Below are 23384 nucleotides of genomic sequence, written 5' to 3'. Positions count from 1 at the left end.
GAGAAACAATGAAATTCATCACGTCCTCTTAGATTTTCTAATTTTCAATTCAAATGGTTTTGTTATTAATCACGGGGAAGTGTAGTATATACTGTCGTTTATGTGCATGGAACATGTGCGTAGGTGCAATTTGATTTAAAATACACTGCTGACGATCGGGTCGATCGTGAGTTGTCCCTCACTACTGAACATTGCTTATGCCGATCGATTGTTATTAGCATTCTAAAAATCTCATTCTACACTCTAAACTTTCTATATTAGGAAAGAAAAATACACTTATGAGGAGTGTAGAATGAAATTTTTGAAGTGTCAATAACACTTCACAAAAAAAGAAAAAAAAAAAAAAAAGGCTAATTATTAGTGTTTAACCAGATAAAATAATTGCTTATATCATATAGTTTGTCGGTGCAGCCCCAGTTGGTTTCAAATTTGAATACACAACCAAAAAAAAACAGAGAGTTGTTGAGGAGAATATAGCACATTGGAGAGATGAAGTTTCCGTCAAAAGATGTAGAAAACGTCTCCATTATTGCATTCCGCCATTTTTTTTCACAGCTTCTCATATCCTTCTCCTTAAATCTCTCTTTTGCTTTTTGGGACTTCTCCTCCAGATTAAATATAACAGTATTTTTTTTTAAATAAAAAAATTGGAAACAAAATGTTGAATTTATGTTATTTTGGCCAAAAAAATTAGATAATAATTAATTTTGATAGGGTTTCAAAAGTCATTTTATAAAAGGTTAAATATGTCACTAAAATTTCCAATAAAAGTGGGTGGGAAAATAAGGTTGAAGGTGGGTTTATCATCACTCTAAATAAGGTTTTTATCACAAATGGTCTCCATCATCAAGATGATCTCTGAAATTGAAAATCAATCAATGTAGTCCCTGAAAAACGTTGTCGCAAATCAATATAGTCCTTCCATTAAAATTATGTTAAAAATTTCATTAAGTGTTGATGTGGCACATAAATGGGCCTCACAAGATTTACGGTTTTTTATCACAAATAGTCCCTGAAATTGACTCACACCATCAAGATGGCCCTTGAAATTGACCTACACCATCAAGATGGTCCCTAAAATTGAAAATCGATAAATGTAGTCCTTAAAAATAGGTGTCACAAATCAATATGATCCTTCCGCTTCAATTCTGTAAAAAAAATTGTTATATGCTGATGTGGGTTTAATAATTAATTTAAAAAGTTGTCTAAATATCTTTTTGCACAATAGAATTTTTTTTTCTTATAGTAAGACCTACTCCAAAGAGAGATCTCTTCCATAAATTCTCAAATGCACAAAACTTAACCAAGGTCCAAGAGGGGATTTAGAAAGAAAAATACATTTATGAGAAGTGCATAATGAGATCTTTGGAATGCCAATGACATGTCCCTAAATTTTTACTAAAACTGTAGGGTCTGTGTTTTTGGTCCTTGGTGAGGCTCTCCCAAAAATGTTACAACGGAATAGATAGCCTCTAACCTCAAGTTATATTGAAGGTATTGATTTTTCATTTGGAAGGGATTAGAAGAGACTATTGATACACTAAACTTCTCCATTCTAATCATACCATTTTGGAAAAGAATTGCAATGGATAAATTTTCTTCTTAAGTAATTCATCTCCTACCTCTATGTTTGCCACAAAATTTTTCATTTTTCCTTTTAACATATCTTGAAAAGTAATGGTTTATCCATTCCAATCCAATCCTTTTTACCCAATGAGGCCCACTTGATAATCCTTTTACCTTCAAATGATAGTAGTTTTAGCATTGTAAGCTTTCACACGCATGTAATTAGTGGTTAATGTATATTTCTTTTAATAGTAGGAAATGATCTTGCGAGATTAACTCTTCGAAAATAGTCACATGCGTTGCAAAAAGGAATGACAGTGAAAAGAAGATAAACTGATTGCAAATCCTTGAATTTTATTCTATACCTAGACACACAAGAAAGAAACACTACACATTTACAAGAATACTACCTTAATTACAATATGCACTTCCAGAAGTTCAAGTTAGGTGGCCTTGACTTACATTTCAAGATGGGCTAGCTGCAATTGGTCAAAATTAATTGCCCATCGTTTAATCAACCTTCAGCCTCTCCCTATAAATACCATACCTCCTCCCTCACTTCTTCACAACTCAAAATCTCCCATTACACCATCTTCCTTTTCATCAATTTCTTTTTCTCACTTTCCAAACACTTCGCAAAATCATGGGTGTTTTCACGTACGAATTCGAGTTCACTTCCATCATCCCCCCTGCTAGGTTGTACAATGCCTTTGTTCTTGATGCTGACAACCTCATCCCTAAAATTGCACCACAGGCAGTGAAGAGCACTGAGATCCTTGAAGGAGATGGCGGAGTTGGAACCATTAAGAAGATCAACTTCGGTGAAGGTAGCACATATAGCTATGTGAAGCACAGAATCGATGGGGTTGACAAAGACAACTTTGTGTACCAGTACAGTGTCATTGAGGGAGATGCAATCTCTGAGACAATTGAAAAAATCTCTTATGAGACTAAGTTGGTGGCTTCCGGCAGCGGTTCCATTATCAAGAGCACCAGCCACTACCATACCAAGGGTGATGTTGAGATTAAGGAAGAGCATGTCAAGGCTGGCAAAGAGAAGGCCTCACACCTCTTCAAGTTGATTGAGAACTACCTCTTGGAGCACCAGGATGCCTATAACTAAATTCTTCTGCCCCTACAATGATTTTCTAAGTATTGATAAAAAAAAAACTTTGTGTCCTATTTGGTATCAATTAATGAATTGTCCGTGTGGTCATTATTTTCTTTCTTTTTATTTTTTTTATTTTTTTTATTTACAACTTCTAAAACACTATTCTGGCTTGTAATTGGAGCTTTGATTGAAGACTGAATATTGTATTTCCTTACATTTATCAATGAATAAAAGGAAAATCATGGATTTGATAATATATTTGAATGTTTCTTTTTAACAATAGGTTTGATGAGTTGGTCTCCGTAAGTGTGGCCATGTTGAAATTCAGGAAGGGTGGCAGCTGTAAGTCTTGAGAGCCGACCCTCTTAGGCATTGAATATGCCTCCTTAAGGATTCGTCTTTGGCACCACATCAAATAAGAGATGACCATTTAACAAACCCAAGGTATTTAACATCTAGTTAGGGCCCAATTTAAGCATGCATATCCTAAATACGGAATCATTTTTCTAAATGACATGCCCATGTTCAAAAAAAAAAAAAAAATGACATGCTCATTATAAGTAATTTATTTCGAATCTGTACCGGCTGTGGGGAGAGGCTTGTTGGTCGAAGTTACCAGCCTAGGCCGAAGCTGTGGAGTCGCTGTTTAGAGTGCTATCTATAACGTGATGTGACCAGCGGGGTCAGAGTCTCCTTTGAAAAATTTAACCGGAGGCGGAGTGGTTGATCAGGCGGAACCTCCAACGTTAAACCCAGAGCAATGGGTCATCTCCGATCCGCGATCAAAGTCGATACTCAGAGTGGAGGTGGCTCAGGCCTGAAAGGTCGAAGTTAAGCTATTGGGGATTGCTCAGAGTGGGTTGGATCAGTGATTCCGCGTTGGTCACTCTGACCCGCGGGCCACCTACGAGCAGCTCCAATAAATTTTACGGAGTTCAATTAGTTAGTGGGGACTTGACTTGCATTTCAACGTGGGCCACCTGCGAGCAGCTCCAGCGGGACCAAATCCCCTTGCGAGTAGGCAATCTAATCCATTCATTCCCCATCAAAAACCCTCGAGCCCAATCCAGGGATCCAGGGGAGCCCGATTCTTCCATCAAGGCGATAATCCACTGGTCCAGTGCCTAGCCTATGTAACATAAGGCTGATGTCATCATGACGTCAGCCACAACTTAAATTATTAAAAATTCATTAAAAAAATTTTAAAAAAAAATTATATAAATACATAACCATGTTCTTTTTTCTTTTTCTTTTTTTTTTTTTAATTTTATAACCATTTTCTTTCACTTTATCCTATATTTCAATATTTTCAAGTACTTTCAACCAATTTTTTATTATTATCCGTAAATAAAAATAATATTTTAATATTAATAGCATGAACTATTCAGTTTATACGTGCAAATGCACTTGAGCAGTTACTGTTCACGTAGGGGAATTGAGTTGCTTATAGTGGAAATGCTCTGTCAAACATTGATTGCTCATCGGACAAACAGTTGTTATGAACAATAATTGAGGTCCGTCGACCTTGTGGTAAGCAGCGTATTTTTTTTATTCAATATCCAGATGGCCCCTTCCTTCCCCTTGACAAAAATACGAAATTACATGTACACAAATTAATGGTTCCCACGCCAATGAATAGAACCAAGCAGGAACTAGCATAAATAAACCTTTTGATCATCCCTCAGCCTCACTCTAAAAATACATAGCTCTTCCCTCACTTCTTCACAGCTCAAAATCTTCCATTACATCATCTTCCTTTTCATCAAAATTTTTTCACTTTCCAGACACTTCGCAGAATCATGGGTGTTTTCACATACGAATCTGAGTTCACCTACGTCATCCCCCCTAGATTAGGAAAAATGCTCCTAATCGTAAGGAAAAAGAGTACATTAAGAACATTTAGAGCAAGTGAGTATACTTCTGGCTACTCCTCCTGAGTTTGATAGAACTTCCAAATGAGAACTATAAGCATTGCATATGAATAGTTAGGCATATCAATTCCTTGGACAAGCTTCTGGAAGGTTGACTTTGGCAGTGACGTTGTGTAAAGGTTGGCAAGGTTGTTTGGGATCAGCTTGCATGACTTCAATCTCCTAATGCTTTGCTGATGTAGATGTAGACGCAATATGTCTTGGTGTTGACTTCATTGATGTATCATGGCTTGGTCAGGTTCATACATGCGGCATAGTCTTCATAAATCGTCGTCGGGACTCAACGATGAATGAAAACAACAAGTGCTTCGAATATGCTCAACAAGAACTCATAATCATGTCTCACGTGTAGCGTAGTGAAGTGAGGTGAGGTGAGTCTTGCAACAATTCGAAGATTTCGCAACTCGTGGACCTCCAAGATATTGCGATATCCCTAATGGTAAAGACATAACTATTTGGGGATTTTGCCTTCTGCAGGTTTAATAAGTAACTAACGTCAGCATAACAACAAGGCAAACATCATTCCAAGGATCAAAGGGGTTGGATCCGCTCGAGATGTGTTGGGATTATCCCAAATCCGTAGTACCTTTTAGGGTAGGGAAAAAACATCTTTAATACCAATTCAGTGGTTGCGTGTAAGCACGATGCTGCATCTTTACTAATAGATCAACAACAAAGGAGATGTCCTATCTAATATAATGAGCTAAGTACAATGAAGTGCAAAGTTGAACTCATATATGGAATTTCGGATTCCATAACCTCTTCAAGGGTCTTATTTGCATATAGCTTATGGAAGATCATAGGTATACTTAAAGGTAACACCTTCAGGGTGTAATTCGATTGGTAGACCAAAGTACCATCAGAACAATGCTTCAACCTCAGGTCAAGGCATAAATGAGTTTTTCCAAGATCCTTCATCTCAAATTCCATATTCAGGTGCAAGACAGTTTTCTCAAGCTCTTCTAGAGTCTTAGTGAGATTCATGTCAACGACATAAACTGTAACTCTAGCAATTCGAAATAAGACTTCATAGTTTAACACTCAAGAGCATAATTCATATATTTAACTGATCAAATAATCACTTGACGGTTTTAATCTGTAAAATGAACACCTCAAATAAGTTAAGAGAGTGTTCCGTGGTTTGAAATTGAACTAGTCCGTATAATTATTCGAGAACATACATGTCAATCTTCGTATCTATATCCCCATGGAGAAACACTAACCATATTTCATAATGATGTTATCAATCACAAGGCGTTTGAGAGAAACATTGAGCCGTAAGGCATGCATCATATCACATTATTTCATCATCTCATTTCACTTCCTTTCTCACATGTAACATAACAGGGTTACCTTGGACAGTGTAGAAATTATGGGACTAAACACTCTTTGAAGGAAGATTTGTGAAAAACAAGTTCATTTGAGCAACATCAACAACATGCAATTAACAATTAAAAGGCGGAATCATGTTTATATGCACTCAAAAAACAAAACTTAACCCATGAACTTCAAAGCCTAGTAGATAGGTGAACCAAGACTCAACTCAAAACAAAGTGAGTTGAGAAATCAATACCTTTGTAGATTCCTCTTTGCATAAGCAAAGGCTAATCACCCAAAGAGAGGGCCTTCATTCCTTGCATCTTAGATCCATGGATTTGAATGGATGAAAAGGTTTCTCCAAGTTCCCAAAATTGAGAACCTCTAAGTCTCCACACCAAGGCATATTGTAGAAGAAATGAGTGACCTTGGAGGAGTTTGATTGCTAGATGATCCCTCCAAGGTGGCCGGCCTCTTTGAGAGCAAAGGGAGGTTTGTGTTCTCATCTTTACTCCTAAGAAAAACCCTAAGGATGAAATGGCTATAAAGATGTCTTTATACCACCTCACAATGGAGTGGCAAACTTGCAATTAAGCCAAGTTCACTACCCTCCTCTAAATGGCCGGCCTAAGGGGATTTATTGGGCTATTTGGGCCTTTGTGAATCATTATTCATTAAGTTGTCATACAACTTAAGTCAATGGACTTGACGTTCGAAGCCCATTGGGCCTTAAGGTCCAAAACTATCCCGAGGTCTTTAACGAACTTATTCGTTTGATTAATTAACATATTAATTAATCCTTGCCATAAATAATTAAACCATTTAATTATTCTTACTCATCTTCGTTGAATCTTCAATCTCTACCTTACACGGTGTACGATCCATTAGGTTCCGTTTAGCGAGGCAGTGGGCGATTCAAACTCTTTCAAATCGATTGTGAATTGAAACTTACTTTCAATTCTCCCGTTAGTGATAATACACTTTTAGGGCTTCCACAAACCATGGTTGACGCCTAGCAGCATGTCATGGTTACCCAAGCTAATCAGAAGAGGTGGAGAACCTATTCAGTTTTAGGATTACAAATGCAATACGGTCTTTCTCTAATACAATACTCTTGACCACATTGTTTGGTTTGATAGTTTATTCATGTCTACTATCCAATGTGAGTCTTGTGCTTATATGATTACCTTGAATGTGATTTGGAACACATTCCTAAATCTCATTCATACTTTGGCCAAAGATTCTTAATCATATCATAGAGTATTCTCCCTCAAACAGTTTGAAGGTTAGAGATCCCTTGTTGCGCATTCACTTGCCTCCATGGCTAAGTGGCTTAACCCCAACGATGCCATGGACACCCTCCTGATGGAGTGACTTTGACATAATCAAAGATTAAGGACCTAACCACAAGACAATTGTGATGCCTCAGGTCAAAAGACTAATTTGCATTATCCCAACCATGAGTTCTCATGTGACATGAATATGAGAACTCTTCGTTGATCGTGTTCAGTGAACTCATTCTCTATAGAGCACCTACGTACTTGTCTTGATGTCACACACACCAATGACTCGAGACTAGTCACTCTCCTTGAGAGAAAACATAGCACGTACTGATCTTAACGAACTGTCAATGCCCAATTGACAATCCTATGATCAGGAACGTTTAGGATGTGTCAACGAAAGAATGGTCTCATGAATCTAACTTCTTTAGATCGCATTCTTCCAATCACATATTCCTTGGACTTATCGTTTAAGCATATAACATTTATATGAGACGGCTCAAACAATAATGTTTGCCCTTAATATTAAACTAGATTAGTTTAACATGTGAAATGTCCATAAAGTATCATCATATGATTGGTTTTAGGGCACATTTCCAACACTCTTTGCTAAGGAATTTAACCTAGATTGTAAATTAGTTTATCCAATCAGTTCTACGTTGTCACTAATCAACGAAACACGGTTAAGTCGGTAATTACCATATAAGTGAAAACATCATCGATGATAATCTCATTCCAATTCCATTAACTCATCCAAACTTGTATGCTGGACCAATAACTTCAAGTCTCGGGAGTAATCCGAATTAATCTTATGAGATGAAAATGATTTGAGACAGCGATCGAGTATGGATTCATTTTGTGACATGACTTTCCTCTTCTAAGGAAGTGAATATTAATCGAGTAATCTGTCGTGCTTCAGGCCGAGACAAATTGATTGGCTATCTGCCGGTGTACCAGACCATCCAACAGAGGCGGCCAAACCGTCTAACAAGGGCGGCACATCCTTCAGGGATGTTGACTTGACGTCCGTTAAGTACGTCTATCCTTGCAGGAATGTTTGCAGCTAATATATGATCTCATCGCTTTAGCTAGATAAGAGGAATGCATCTGGAGCAACATTCTGAAAGCTATAATTCATCGCATTTGCCTTTCATACTTGTGCAGAACGGGGATCAAGATGAGACATAGTGGGCAACATCCACGTAAATTTGCGTCGTTTTACAGGAACGTTGACGTTCTTATCTCCCCCTAATGGCGAAAATAATGTCTCATTGAAGTGACAATCCGCAAATAAGCGGTAAAGAGATGGCATGCAAAGGCTCTAAGAGAGCTGGTGTAAAGGAGAATCGTAATCGACAAAGATTCACATCCTTCTTTTAAGGACCCATATAGGTACGTTATGGCGGTGCAACTTGGCACATGGAATGCACACCCAACTGCATAAATACGAAGTGTCAGGTTTATACCCAGTAACCAACTATAACATCGAAAATGGTTGGATGGCAATTGGCCTCAAGACAGACCAACATAACTGCGTACAAGATTGCATAGCCCTAAGCAGAAATCGAAAACTTTGGTATGTTCACCAAGGTTCGGACAATCATTTAAATTGAACTTTATGATCACTAGGCGATGCTATTTGGCGTGAACATGGGAATTCAATGTTCAATTATAAACCCATAAAACATGCAATACTTATCGAAAACCGTCGATATAAACTCTCAGGCATTATCCAGTCTTCCAGACTTTATGGGATAAGTAGGGTGGTGAACCCTTAAAATCGGCCAGAAGGTTTAGCAGCAATGTGTGTGTATAAGCATATGACCAGTTTGTCGATTCATCAACCAAAACCATAAGTACTTATATGGTCCGCATTTTGGTTGGATTAGTCCACATATATTCCCTTAAATCCACTGTGAAAAGAGAGTTGGTTCGTATCTTTGCTAAGGATGATATAGAAATCAAATTTCCTAACGAGCGGGCTTGGCAAAGTGTGCTTGTAGGCACAACATCTTTACTTTGGGTAAAAAGATGCATCGTAACATCATTGTTCGACTTAAGTGTCCCAAAAGGTCATGCCAAAGCAAGTAAACTACTTGAATTAACCGGCTCCAGGCCAGCCACATGTGGCGTGTTCCCAATTAGGAAACAGCTCATTGGCCCCAAATCAAAGCTTCAGGCTCATTTTTGGAGGTGGTGCAAAGATATTCTACTCTATTTTCCATCAGTGGTTTCATTCATGATCATTGTTCTTTCGAATATCCTTAAAACTCAATGACATTCTTCTAGAACGAAAAGAATATAAGGTCTCTGAAATGGTAATTTAGTACCATTCATACAATGAGGAGAATGTCAATGCTCTTAATCAGGTTGGATAGACCTAAAGTCATTGCTAGAGATGTGATTTAGGTATAAAGTTATTTTGCGTATTATCACATTCATCCAAACAACTAACTTTCCCATATTCTTACCTAATCACTTGTTTAATTGAATTCAATCACATGTATGCAAGAAACATGATTCAATTAACTCATATTCGAGGATAATATCAATAAGATTATCCATAACTAAAACATACACCAAACTTGAATCCAAGAACATGAAAAAGTGTTCACAAAGTAAATGGTTTACTAAGGGGATTCGGCCAACAAGGTTATCCACGTCAAAATTCTGCTATTCCAACGATGTTTGGTGGAGCAAAATTAGTGTCACATATTGACTACAAGAATGGTACTCCTCAATAACATTGGTAGAGACACGAACTGGTGCATAACCAATGATCTATTCCATCGAGACGGAAATAGATTATGCAGGGTTGAGGTTCAGGAACAATATCCCTTATTCTTGAAGTTTTAGGTCTTAGGTGCCAAAGATCACGCTTCAGGCATGATGCCACACCTCGATAGGCCTTGATTTTACCATATGTTGTTAAAAAAAAAACTCGAAATTGGATTGTGAGAGAGACAGACCCAAACTTGGGTTTAGTAGGCTCCTGCCAAAGTTTGAGGGGTCTGTTTGGTAGGCCTCTGCCGAAGCAAAGCAATACCGTTCAGTGCATCTCTGCTGAAGTAGAGCATGCCCTTCAGTGCATCCCTGCCGAAGCAGGGCATCACTATTCGGTAGGTATTGACCAAACTGGGTTAAGCCATTCGGTAGACTTCAGCCTGGGTCATATCATTCAGTAGACTCCAGCCGAAGCTGGGTCTATACCTTTCTCTCACGTTTGTGGTAGTAATTAGATCTGAGAATTTGATAAACTTTCGTTTTCTACATTGCTGCTTCAGGAGCGAGTTAGAAACATAGAAGGACGAGGAAAATATTCTCTATTCAAAATTCGAACGGATTTATAAACTTCAGAATTTTATTCATTCATGGACGTAATCATGGTGTGGTTCAGGCAATGTTTTTCATGATTATATTGTCCATATGAGCGAGCCAAAGAGCCATGGAATCCTCGTTCGGGAGGTACTTCCGTGGGTAATGCTTCAGGCATAAATCTTCGAACAAAAATTATGGCAGAGGCTTATTCAACTCTTCCATGCCATTGTTGGCTACAATGGTTTCTCAGCTACTTGATAGTCAAGTAGAGATTCACATCTTGTACCCATATAAAGTGGTTTCAGTTAAGAAACGTCCAAATCAGTGAAATCGAACTTGTTACGGTTCGACAATCCACTAAATGGAGTAAACAAGATTGTGATTGGTCCTATGGAAATAAGATATTCATAAGCATCAAAGTTAGAACATTCGGGTTCTAAGACATGGTTTACATGGAAAACGTCGGGTTTTCATGGGTGTTTTGTTTTATGAAAACTTCGAGTTTCGTGAAAGGCACTAAATTCGAAACTACAGGTTCGAATTTAGTTATGAACTTCCGGTTCATAAAATGAGGTATATGTAAGAACACAGAATACAATATACAACTAAGTGTAGTGGATTTGGGTTGCTTCAAGAACTCAAGTGTGACTGCTTCGGGACTACAAAAGGGAGTCAGTGGTTCAAAGAAAAGAAATAAAATATTGAATCGTTAATGTCCAAAAGTGGCCTTCAGACCAATAATTTAGGGTGTCTTGTCAGATTAGTGGACTTCTGGTCACTTTAATTAATTAAATAGATCAAGACCATTCGGGGTCGATCGTAGAATCAAAATAATGACATGCGGGTCATATTAGTTTCAATTGGCGGCGGGCCAAGTGACAAGTGAATTATAACTTAATTAGCGTTAACCAAAATGTCCCAAAAATTAAATGGGTATGGTTATGAAGCGAGAATGCCAAAAATTGGCATTGTGTCAAAAAACAATGCAGCCCAGCTTGATTGGGCTGGCTACAGTGCACATGCAAAGCCCTGTAACATGGTTGTAGGCCTTTGGGTCGTGGGTTGGGATAAGCCCAGCAGCTCAAGGCTACGGGAATTAAGCCAAAATCAAGCGTAGGGAAGCAAGCCCAGCTTACGCTGGCTTGGGTTAGGGCGCAACGAAACCTAACCAAAGGAAAGCCCAACAGCAAAGGGGCCTGCAGGCTGTGCTGGATGTGGGTTAGGTTGTAGGCTTAACTGAAAAACCTACCCAAGCCAGAAGTCTGGTCAGTCTCACATGCAACAAGCCAAAAGGGCTGCTGCCTTGGTTTGGATGTCAAACGACGTCGTCTTGGTGGCTACTCAACACGACTGGGCTTTAGGTTAGTCAATGTGTCTTGGCTGGGCTTAGGGTCATGGCTTATTCCCCAAAAAAAAATCCCAATTTTTAACTTTTTCGACACTAGGGTTTGAAAAACCCTAATTGCTTCTAATTTATTTCAATGTTTTGACTCACAAATACCACATAGCATAATTGTGTATCGCATGAACAAGTATATATATTGACAAAATATATGAAACATACACAATATATATATATATATATATATATATATATATCGGAAGGTAGGGGGTTCATGCATCATGAGGAATGTTTTCATGCTTCATGGTCGTTTCAAATATCTTAATTTATTTTAAAAGAACCTGATTGGCAAAAAACAACTGAGCCTTTGAATTTATAGAAGATCATTCTCAGAAAGCCGGAATTGCATCTCCAATATGTTGTATCACATTCAACAAAGAAAAATTAAATTGAATCAATAGCATGTAGATCAATTCAATAAAATAATAAATTAATCATAAAAATAACTATTAAAACGTAATACTCCCCTAATTAAATAATAAACTCTCTTTAGCGGAACGTCAAGAGCGTGCTGATAATGTGTTGTAGGCCTATTTGACTGAATTGTATAAAGGACAGAGAAGGAGAAGGGCTGACGGCAACAAAGAGAGGAGAGAGAAATGTAATTATGAGGCGTGTGTTGTATTACCCCATTGTGCCTTTATTTATAGTAGTAGGGAAGGTTAAATCCTTACCCTTATAGGATTACAACTCTAATAGGATAATATTTAGTCTAAGAGATATGGTAGAATCCCATAAGGATATCTTAAATATGTTAGAATTTAGACAATCACATTCATAATCTAATAGGACTGCAACGCTAACCATGTTCTTTCACTTTACACTACATTTCAATATTTTTAAACACTTTCAACCAATCTTTTATTATTATCCGTAATTGTCTTTAATTATTTCATGAAAAATAATATTTTAATACCAATAGCCTGAGCTATTCAATTTAAAAATGAAAATGCACTTAGACAATTACTGTTCACCTCAAGTAATTGAGTTGTCTATAGCCTGAGAGCATTTTAGGGTGGAAATGCTCAATCAAATGCTCAGTCAACATTAATTGGTCATCAGACAAACAGTTATGATAAATAATTGAGGTTTGTCAACCATGCGGTAAGCGGGGCATTTTCTTACTCGATATCCACATGGTCATCGAACAAACAGTTATGATAAATAATCGAGGTTCGTCGACCATGCGGTAAGCGGGGCATTTTCTTATTCGATATCCATATCCAAATGGTCCATGCCCTCTCACATCTCAAAATCTCCCATTACATCATCTTCCTTTTCATCAATTTTTTTTTTTGCTACTTTCCAAACACTTCGCAGAATCATGGGTGTTTTCATATACGAATCTGAGACCACCTCTGTCATCCCCCCTACTAGGTTGTTCAATGTAACTACTCTTGATTAGGGGTGGTTCGGTATGGGATCCCATACCGAAACCCTTGTCCCGATTCCCAAACCGAAATTTTTGGGAATCCCAAATTCAATACCAATCCCAAACCAAATTTTCGGGAATCCCGAAATAATTTCGGGATTTCGGGACAAATCGGGAATCCTGAAATGCTTTTGGGCTTTTGGACTAAAATTTGACATATTATGTTTTTGGGCTAAAATTTGACATATTATGCTTTTAGGCCTAAACTGCCAATTTGTTATTTAATTTTATACTAATTTGCCCACTGCCCACTGCACAAATTTGATATAATTTCATAAATTAAGTTTCAATCTACCCACTACCCATTTGTGCACAAAGTTTCAATAATAACAAAGTTTCAATCTGCCCACTACACATGCATCATGCATGCAATAAAAATAAATTAGGTACCAAACCCAAAAGCAAAAATAATAGTTACAAGCCAAAGTTTTAAAATAAATAAAGTAACAAACTCAAAAGCAAAAATAGTAGTTACAAGCCAAGGTTTTAAAATAAATAAAGTAACAAACCCAAAATCAAAAAAATTAGTTATGAGCCAAAGTTTCAATAATTAAGTTACAAACCAAAAGCTAAAAAGCAAAGCTTAAAGTCTATAAATATTGTTGGCCTCTTCGGCCCCTTCGTATATGGGGATCTAACCTAAAAATAAATGAACGGCACAGATTAAATCTAAAACAATGAACGGTTGAAATAATTCTCTTATAATGAAAAAATAATATATATATATATATATATATATATGTATATATAATATTTATTTCAATTCGGTATGGGAATACCGAAAAAATGGAGATGCAATACCGAATCCCATACCGAAAATTTTGGTTTGGTTCGGGATGACATACCGAAAATTTCGGGAATTTTGGTTTGGGATCGGGATTTTTTTGGTTTGGTTTGGGATTTTTGGGATTTTTTTCCAGCCCTACTCTTGATGGTGATGAGCTCATCACCAAGCTTGCACCACAGGCAGTGAAGAGCATTAAGATCCTTGAAAGAGATGGCGGAGTTGGAACCGTTCAGAAGATCATCTTCGGGGAAGGTAGCACAAACGGCTACATGAAAAAAAAGAATTGATGTGATTGACAAGGACAACTTTGTGTACAAGTACAATATAATTGAGGGAGATGCTATCTCTGAGATAATTGAGAAGATCTCTTATGAGACTTTTGGTGGTTTCTGGTAGCGATTCCATCATCAAGCGCACCTGCCACTACCACACTAAGGGTGATGTTGAAATTAATGAAGAGCATCTCAAGGTCAGCAACGAGAAGTCATCCCATCTCTTGAAGTTGGTTGAGAACTACCTCATGGAGCACCAAGATGCCTACAACTAAATTCTCTTATGCCTCTTCAATGATTTTCTGTAGTGTTGATCAAAACTTTGTGTCCTCTTAGGCATCAGTGAATTGTGTGGTTTTCGTTCCTTTGTTTTTAACTTCTGGAATACTATTTTGGCTTGTAATTGGAGTTTTTAATTGAAGATTGAATATTGTATTTCCTTACATTTACAAATGACTAAAAAGAAAATCACGGGGGTTTGATGATATATTTGCATGTTCCTTTTTAGGGGAAACTTGATATAATACCAATTTTTTTTAGTCAATAGTATGAATGGTCCAATTTATTAAAATAAGTCCAATTCCCTAAATTTAATTATTTTATTATCAATAATTATCTATTCAAGGATAAAATTTATTATAAAAATCAAATTTCTTCCAAATTATCTCTTTGATTATTTCTTTTTATTTAGTTTTTTGTTATTTCTTGTTCTTCCTCCTGCTTTAAACCCATTTATAGATTTAATTTTTAATTTTTATAATCAACCTGTATCACAGGTTAATTATTTTTATGTTATCTATATGACAAATTCTTTTTTATAATCAACTTGTTGTCATAGATTAATGTGTCTTGCTTTTAGGTATATTATGTTTTTTTTTCCTACCCTTTAATTAGGTTTCATATTTCGCTTACAAGTATAATATGCATTCATATATTTGTTACTTGAGTTAAGGTAGAATGTTTTGTAGATAGATTTATGTTAGTTTATTTTTTTTTTTTTTTTTTTTTTTTTTTTTGTTATAAGATATTAATTAGATTTTTTGGAGTTGAAAAATGCATAATTAGAAAATATAAAAAGGAGTATAAAAAAAATAAAAACATGTAATTAGATAACTGGACTCACTCATAAGAATCATCCATGCTTTTGGACTTTGATCCAAAAGCCCCTTCTTTTTATGCACCTTGGTAATGAATTTAAAGCTTCATTTTATAACTATATGTGACCCGACTTATATATGTAATTCATATTAATCACCTACTTGTCACATCCCAGCTCGGGCGGGACCACTTCCCGGGCCCGACTCCACCACCGTAGCACGATATTGTCCGCTTTGGGCCCCGACCACGCCCTCACGGTTTTGTTTCTGGGAACTCACACGAGAACTTCCCGATGGGTCACCCATCCTGGGAATGCTCTCGCGCGCTACTCGCTTAACTTCGAAGTTCCCATGGAACCCGAAGCCAGTGAGCTCCCAAAATGCCTCGCGCTAGGTAGGGATGGGAATATACATATAAGGATCACACCCCTGGGTGATGTGGGATGTCACAATCCATCCCCCTTAGGGGCCCGACGTTCTCGTCGGCACACCACGACCAGGGTTAGGCTCTGATACCAAATTCCATAATTTTTGCACCAAAATGAAGCTTAGACCTAGGAGAACATAAATATACCACTTTTAGGGATTAAAAACCACGAGATCTCACCTGTCACCAAACTCCAAATTCGGCCAACTTCGAACATGGCGATCCCGACGTCCAATTTCTTCAAACGAACTACTCCGAGACTCCTTGGGACCTCACCAAGCTACCTACGAGCTTCATTTTCCTTTAAACGTGAGAAATTACGTTTGCATGAATAGTACCCCAAAACTGACTTCGTGAAATCGACGTGAAAACGGTGATAACCTTACCTGAAAATGGTACGACTGGACTCCTCCCAGCCTCACGAGCTCGACTATGGTCTTGGTTCCCTCGATCTGTAAAGGTTTGAGGGGTTCTCGCTCCACCACCGTAGCACGATATTGTCCGCTTTGGGCCCCGACCACGCCCTCACGGTTTTGTTTTTGGGAACTCACGAGCAACTTCCCAGTGGGTCACCCATCATGGGATTGCTCTTGCGCGCTACTCGCTTAACTTCGAAGTTCCCATGGAACCCGAAGCCAGTGAGCTCCCAAAAGGCCTCGCGCTAGGTAGGGATGGGAATATACATATAAGGATCACACCCCTGGGTGATGTGGGATGTCACATACTGATTTTTTAAGAGCAAATATCAATCACCTAAATACTGTAATAAACTTATATAATATCTGAGTGGATAGGCTGTTGATTTTCACCATGCGTCTCGAATCCAAATTTCTTTTCCTTAAATTATTGTAATAGTTTTGAACGTTGTGCATAGGCCTGACAATTCTTGACATAACCTGATAACCCGACACGACACGACACGAAACGACACGAAATTAACAAGTGTTCGGGTCAACACAATAACGAATCGATCATTATTGGATAACCCGATAAGCACCTGTTAAGATAACGGGTTGATTCAAGTATACACATGGGTGACACGATTCACGATAAGCAAAACATTAATTTTATAATTTTATAACCCTAAAAAAATACTATAATTATATATATATATATATATATATATTAATTTAACAATTTAATACCCCTAAAAACTATAATAATTATATATATATATATATGTATGTATATTAAATTTAAAAAATTAGTGACCATTGGATCAACTGAGATTTAATCTCAGCCGTCCATTGTGCATTAGGTTGGAGGCTAATATATTTTTATATAGTATAGTACTATTGTTTTATTTCTTTCCATAATTATTTAGGTAAACTTCTCATAATTTGAATGGTTTTTATACCTACTCCTTCATATTAGCCGGCCACTAATTAAAAATGTGACAAATATCATTTCATTTCTTTATTTTAAAAATGGAGAAAACTAGTGTCAAGTCATGGTTATTTACTTCTTCTGAATCCAAAAAAACTATAGAGAATTTCACCATATCCATAGCCACAATCAAGCAGTCAAATATCATTTCATTTGACCTAGTACTTCATATTAGCCGGCCACTAATTAATATTGTTAAAGTCTTTAAATTGATAATGTGACAAATATCATATATCATTGGACCTACTACTTCATATTAGCCCGCCACAAAGCATACGTCGGTTACCAATTTAAAGATAATAGTACAGGATATTATCAGCTTATATTATATTTGGATGATTAATTTAAGATACTAAGAAATTTCCCGGTTACAGAATTTGAAATAATTTAATTTAATTTCTAAAATTTGTGATTTTTTTTTGTTCCGCTAATAAAAAGAACAATAAAATTTAAATACAGAATTTAATAAGTATATAAAGTCATTAATAGATAAATGAGATAAAGTAATTAGTAAATGTGTTAGTAGTAATGGTGGAGACATGGTGGCAATAATGGTAGCAGCAGTGATGTTGTGCGGTGGTGGCGGTGGTGGTGGCAACAATTGTGACGATGATAATAGGTGGTGGTGGTGGTGACGACGGTATGATGATGGTGGGTGGTGGTGGCAACAATAGTGACGATGATAATAGGTGGTGGTGGTGGTGACGGCAAGAACAGTGACATTGGTATGTGGCGGTGACATGTGGTGGTGGTGGCCGCTTATGGTTGAGTTTATATTTGTTGTTTTTATGCACTATCAAAATTTGAAAATTTCAACCATTTACGTGGAATTTAAACTTGAGAATAGAAGGTCTAAGATTTCAAAATTTTCTTTTTCATGCGAAAAATATCTAAATTTTTATGTTTATGAATTCAAACAAGAGAATTTGTGCAAGTTAATACACAAATTCTAAATTACAAATTTATTTCCTTTGTTCAAACATAATGCTATTGACCAGGGCTAACTAAATGAGTTGAGCCAACTGCTATAAGACAAAGACTACAATTCCAGAAGTGATTCCTATCTCTCACACAAAACGAAACGACTATTTTGAAGCATCATATCTACAATTCACAAGTGATTCCTATTTCTCACACAAAACAAAACGATGATTTTTAAGCATCATAGTTTCCAACTAGATGACCTGACCACGGCACGGCGAGGCCTACATCGTTAACCTAAGGATCATAACACAAATGAGTCTCATCCAACATATAAGGCGACCGGTTAATGCAATTAAAGAATCCCATTTCGTTTTTCTTGTAAACCACTTAGCAATTCACACCATAAATACACTCATGAGTGTAAAGAGTGTTGGAAACCTCAAACTGATGCTCATTTACAAGTAACTCAAGCTTGCGATCACTAAAGCTCAATTTGTGGTTTTTGAGATTGGCATAATTCTTTATTTTGGTCTCTGAAATGTAAAATCAATAGAAGTAATCCCTGAGTTTGTTCACCGTCAATCGTTGTAATTATTCAATGAAAATCTCCAGTAAATCATTGTGTCTCATTGTTTATTAAATTGAGAGTATTTTTGTCACTTTATGAAGAACCAAAATGATTGAACGATGTACAAAATCAATGACTACTTATATCGATTTCAAATCTCAGATACCAAAGTAAAAAGATATATCAATCTCACAGACCATTTTAGTTAAAATACGTTTATAAAATCAAGGAGCAATCGTCTGTCAAAGGGCCGGTTCAAGACCCACATAAATTGGACTGGTCATGCCCACCCATTTGCCCTTACAAACGCATCCCAGGGTAGATTCGCACAAGTCAGTTCGTTTGAGGTTAACACTTTGGACCGGGACAAGCACGTCAATTTCAAACAGGAGAGGATAGTGTAGTAATTTCACAGACATCGTATATACAGAGTTCTTCTGGAACGAACCCCACAAGAACCCGCTGAAGCTGTTCTCGACTCTTCGTTTTCCTTCGGTTTCCCAAAAACAAAATCCCTTCAGCATTCCGTCTGCTTTCGAAACAGTTTCACCCTGTCTACTGAATTCGGTTTTCTCCAATGTCCGGCGTTTCGATTGCTCGGATTCGGGGAGAGAATCGGTTCTACAACCCGCCAGCTGTACGACAACGGCAGCAGCAGCAGCGACAAAAGCTACAGGAAGAGAAGCATCAGAGGCAGTCGGTGGACTCAGACGACTGTGCGACTTCATACAGTTCTGGTTCAGGTCGGGAAGTGGTGAGCGATACGAATTTGGATCGGTTTTTGGAGTACACCACACCTGTGGTTGTGGCCCAGTATTTTCCGAAGGTATTGCAAAATCAATCTTAAAATTTTCTTTTGGATTCGAAACTTTAACAGAGATTGAAATTTTGGGCATATGCCATCGCTGAGAATTTTATATTTTGTTATCTGTTAAACTTGGATTGAAGTTTTCAACTTTAAAATTTCTTGTTTTGGGTTGCGGTGCATTGTTTTTGTAATTGTGTAGAAGTGGTTCTTATGTGTTTCCATTTGGTAATGGATAGACAAGTGTGAAGGGATGGAGGACTCGTGAGTCAGAATTACATCCGTACTTTGTGCTTGGAGATTTATGGGAATCTTTCAAGGAGTGGAGCGCTTACGGTGCGGGTGTTCCTCTTGTGTTGAATGGGAGTGACTCTGTTATCCAGTACTATGTTCCTTACTTGTCCGCTATTCAGCTCTATGTTGACCCATCAAAGCCCTCAACGAGAATAAGGTGAGCAATATGTCAAAGTATTGACACTTTCAATCAATTCAAATTATCATTTAATGTTGCTGCTCATTTCTAACTTATGGGTTAGACATGAATGTCATTATGTGGGGAAACTGTCGGAGGAAATTTGAATTTAGTGAGGCAGATTCTGCTGTTCATTTTGATGTGATCAATTTATTCGTAATCGTTAGTTACCTGATAATAAGACAGATCTATAAATGTATGATGGTTAAGTAATCTCATCCGCTATTGCAGATACAACTTGGTTGATTCGGTTACAATTTTTATCTACTTATAGTTATGGCTTCGAGTATATGAGGATAGGAAATGTCGTCTTATCAATCTATGTTGAGAAAATGGCTGTGGTAGTAGACAGTGGGAAAGATGTATTGTGATGATAGGTTGTGAAAGACGAAATATGGTAGTGGAGTGCTGTTGGTTGAGACGGAAGTGAGACATCTTGTAAACAATGGGTGACATGATCTTTGATATAATTCATGGTAGCGTACTTGGATATGGTGTTACTTGGTGTTTAGGTGAGACGTCTGGTGGTTTATGGCTTAATCTCAACTTGAATTGGCAAAACATTGCACGGAATTACATGCTGATGGCTAGTTTGAACTGTATTTTTCCTTTCTTTAGTGAAACATGCTAGTACTGGAGCACAAGAATTACCTATCTTTATCATTTGTGAGATAAATTGTGCAGAGGCTCCGTGCACGCTAATAGCTAGTTTTAAATGTATTTTTCCTTTAGTGAAACACGCTAGTACTGGAGCCAAGAAAATTACCAATTTTAGTTAGTTGTGAGTTAAATTGTGCATAGAGGTACACAAAATCAATGTTCACTCAGATGAAATCAATCTTGTTGGCTAGTAAGTGTTCTTGTCACATAATTTTCCACATGTGTGCATGTTGTTACAGGAGACCTGGTGATGAGAGTGATGCAGAGTCATCGAGGGAGACAAGTAGCAACGGCAGCAGTGATTATGGAACAGAAAGAGGATTTAACAATGTTCCTTATAGTGCTTTAAGTTGGCAGAATGCTGCAGATGTAAATGGCCATGGTTGGAATAAAACCTTCCTGAGAAATAAACCCTTAAATGGTTCCTCAAGTGATGAAAGTGGTGAGGCTTGCAACCCTAGTCAGCTTATATTTCAATATATGGAGCATGATCAACCATTTGGTCGTGAACCTTTGGCTGATAAGGCAAGTCACGCATCATCTCAGAACACTTAATACGTTGAGTTTTCCTTTTTCTTTTATGAGTTTGATGGTAACATGCACTCATCGCTATACCTTCCAACAGATTTCAGTTCTTGCATCTCAATTTCCAGAGCTGAGGACATACAGGAGCTGTGATTTATCACCTTCTAGTTGGCTTTCTGTAGCCTGGTATGCTTTATTTTACTCCTCGTAAACACAGGATTGATGCATATGCTATCATAAATCTAAAATCGTTTCTGTGTATGTTCTTGTTAAAGGTATCCGATATATAGGATACCTACAGGTCCAACATTGCAGAGCCTAGATGCATGCTTCTTGACCTTTCATTCCCTATCGACTCCCACAAAGGGTACATCTCTCTCTATCTCTATGTACATACGTATTATATATTTGTGTACATTCATGCACTTGCTTGTTTTGCAAATCACGTTATAATATATCATGTTGTCAGGAGCAGGTGCAAGCGCTGATAGACTTCAGTGTGGTGGTGCACGATCTAGAGACAATCAAAATGCCGATTTCAAACTATCATTGCCAATCTTTGGGCTTGCTTCGTACAAGTTCAAGGTTTCCTTTTGGAATCCTAATGGAGTTTACGAATGCCAGAAGGCTGATTCTCTATTGCAAGCGGCTGACAATTGGCTCAGGCTATTGCAAGTTAATCATCCTGATTTCAATTTCTTTGTGTCGCACAGCATTCCAAAGAGGTGAGAAGGGAATTTATCTATAATCAGCTTGCAGTAGTCATCCCAGTGTAAAAGGGATAAAACCGACTGATGATGAAAACTCTATTCACGGGCCAGTTTTTCATGTTATTGGTTGGATACCAGTTCGCACTCCTGTTGTTATATTACACAGACTTGGCCCTTGATATCTTATATTATCATCAAAGCAGAATTAAGAGTGATTTTGGCTAAGCCCGATTCGGAAAGCCAGCGCATCTACGTTGAGGTTATGCAGACCACTGTATTTACTGCAGCATTTATTCTTTTTCTTCTGAAAATTTGAAACATGCACATTTATATTATTGAAAAATTGAAGGATTTAGCTATAATACTTACGTGTGTTCAATATAATTATCAGTTCAGCCATCAAATGATGATGTATATAATATGCATAATTCAAAGGAATATAATTACTAGATGGTAATTATATTAAATGCATATAAATATTTGTAGCCAATCCTAAAATTGAAAGCTTTAATCGACCTGAAAGACAAATTTGCTATATCTGGTTTGGTATTGATAGAATCATAGACTCAAAACTTACGTTTATAGCAAAACGCCGAGCCTTGATGCTTCCAAAACAATAAAGATGGCAACCTACCATAAACTCTTGAATAATGGTACTTTTATGTACCACAAACTTCGAGTTCAAGCTTCGAACCCACAACTACCACTTAAGTTAAATCCTTGTATAAACCAATGGAGGAAATTAATCGCAACCTCACATGACACTGAGTTGCTGACGTCGTTTTGACAATTTACTTGAACGTCAATAAGATTTTATTTCGAGCAAATAATTTCCAGCAAGTGGTCGTTTTACATTCTCTTTTGCTTTGCATGCACTTATCTTTCTTTTTTTCTATTCTGAGAATTAAACAAATCAAAAGAAATCAATTGACAAAAAACCCTCAGTTTATGATTTTCACAATTTTGTTTACTTTGTTTGCACATTGCACTCACATCCCCCTCCCCGCACACCCAACACATAAAATCTACGACATCAAGGTGTCGTTTGGTGTCTAGAATTTGATTGAAATATCTGTTATGTTCAAAACATGTTCAATGAAGAAATGAAAAAAATCATGTCTCAATTGAAAATAAAAAATAAATTACTCATTAAGAAAACTTATTCGCTCCAATCCTTGAAATGAAAAGATCAGAAGGATAAATTTCTTTCATGTCAAACTCCTTCCAAATGAAAAATCACTCACCCCTCCCCACTACCTTCAATGAACTTTCCGACTCAAATCCAATCTTGGACACTAATTTATGAGCTATCAACTCGAATCTTATTCTTAGACACCAAACGAGCCTAAAGTGCCCCTATGCCATATCTAACCTAATATGTCATTATTCCATTT

The 23384-nt window shown here is 37.2% G+C and overlaps 2 protein-coding genes and 1 pseudogene across 2 annotated transcripts; all 3 read left to right on the top strand.

Annotated features, from left to right (window-relative positions):
- The first annotated feature begins 2148 nt into the window (after window positions 1-2148).
- Window positions 2149-2806, top strand: LOC137731253 (major strawberry allergen Fra a 1-3-like). Its single transcript, XM_068470353.1, has one exon. It carries the CDS (start codon window positions 2210-2212, stop codon window positions 2687-2689), a length of 480 nt encoding a protein of 159 aa, XP_068326454.1. The 5' UTR covers window positions 2149-2209; the 3' UTR covers window positions 2690-2806.
- Window positions 2807-13249: 10443 nt separating this feature from the next.
- Window positions 13250-14691, top strand: LOC137730516 (major strawberry allergen Fra a 1-3-like; annotated as a pseudogene).
- Window positions 14692-19284: 4593 nt separating this feature from the next.
- LOC137732099 (uncharacterized) lies at window positions 19285-22229 on the top strand. The gene is made up of 6 exons (XM_068471390.1): window positions 19285-19644; window positions 19863-20074; window positions 20995-21280; window positions 21381-21466; window positions 21556-21647; window positions 21756-22229. Exons 1-6 carry the CDS (start codon window positions 19396-19398, stop codon window positions 22007-22009), a joined length of 1179 nt encoding a protein of 392 aa, XP_068327491.1. The 5' UTR covers window positions 19285-19395; the 3' UTR covers window positions 22010-22229.
- The last annotated feature ends 1155 nt before the right edge of the window (window positions 22230-23384 follow it).

This window comes from Pyrus communis, chromosome 4 (assembly GCF_963583255.1).
Source record: "Pyrus communis chromosome 4, drPyrComm1.1, whole genome shotgun sequence".
NCBI classification, from domain to species: Eukaryota; Viridiplantae; Streptophyta; class Magnoliopsida; order Rosales; family Rosaceae; genus Pyrus; species Pyrus communis.
This window is presented reverse-complemented; position numbering and strand designations above follow the sequence as displayed.

Excerpts from the sequence above, each read along its gene's own strand:
- LOC137731253 (XM_068470353.1), top strand. The coding sequence starts at position 2,210 with ATGGGTGTTTTCACGTACGAATTCGAGTTCACTTCCATCATCCCCCCT.
- LOC137732099 (XM_068471390.1), top strand. The coding sequence starts at position 19,396 with ATGTCCGGCGTTTCGATTGCTCGGATTCGGGGAGAGAATCGGTTCTAC. Across the intron at positions 20,075-20,994 it reads AAGCCCTCAACGAGAATAAG|GAGACCTGGTGATGAGAGTG; the intron begins GTGAGCAATATG and ends ATGTTGTTACAG. Across the intron at positions 21,281-21,380 it reads GTGAACCTTTGGCTGATAAG|ATTTCAGTTCTTGCATCTCA; the intron begins GCAAGTCACGCA and ends ACCTTCCAACAG.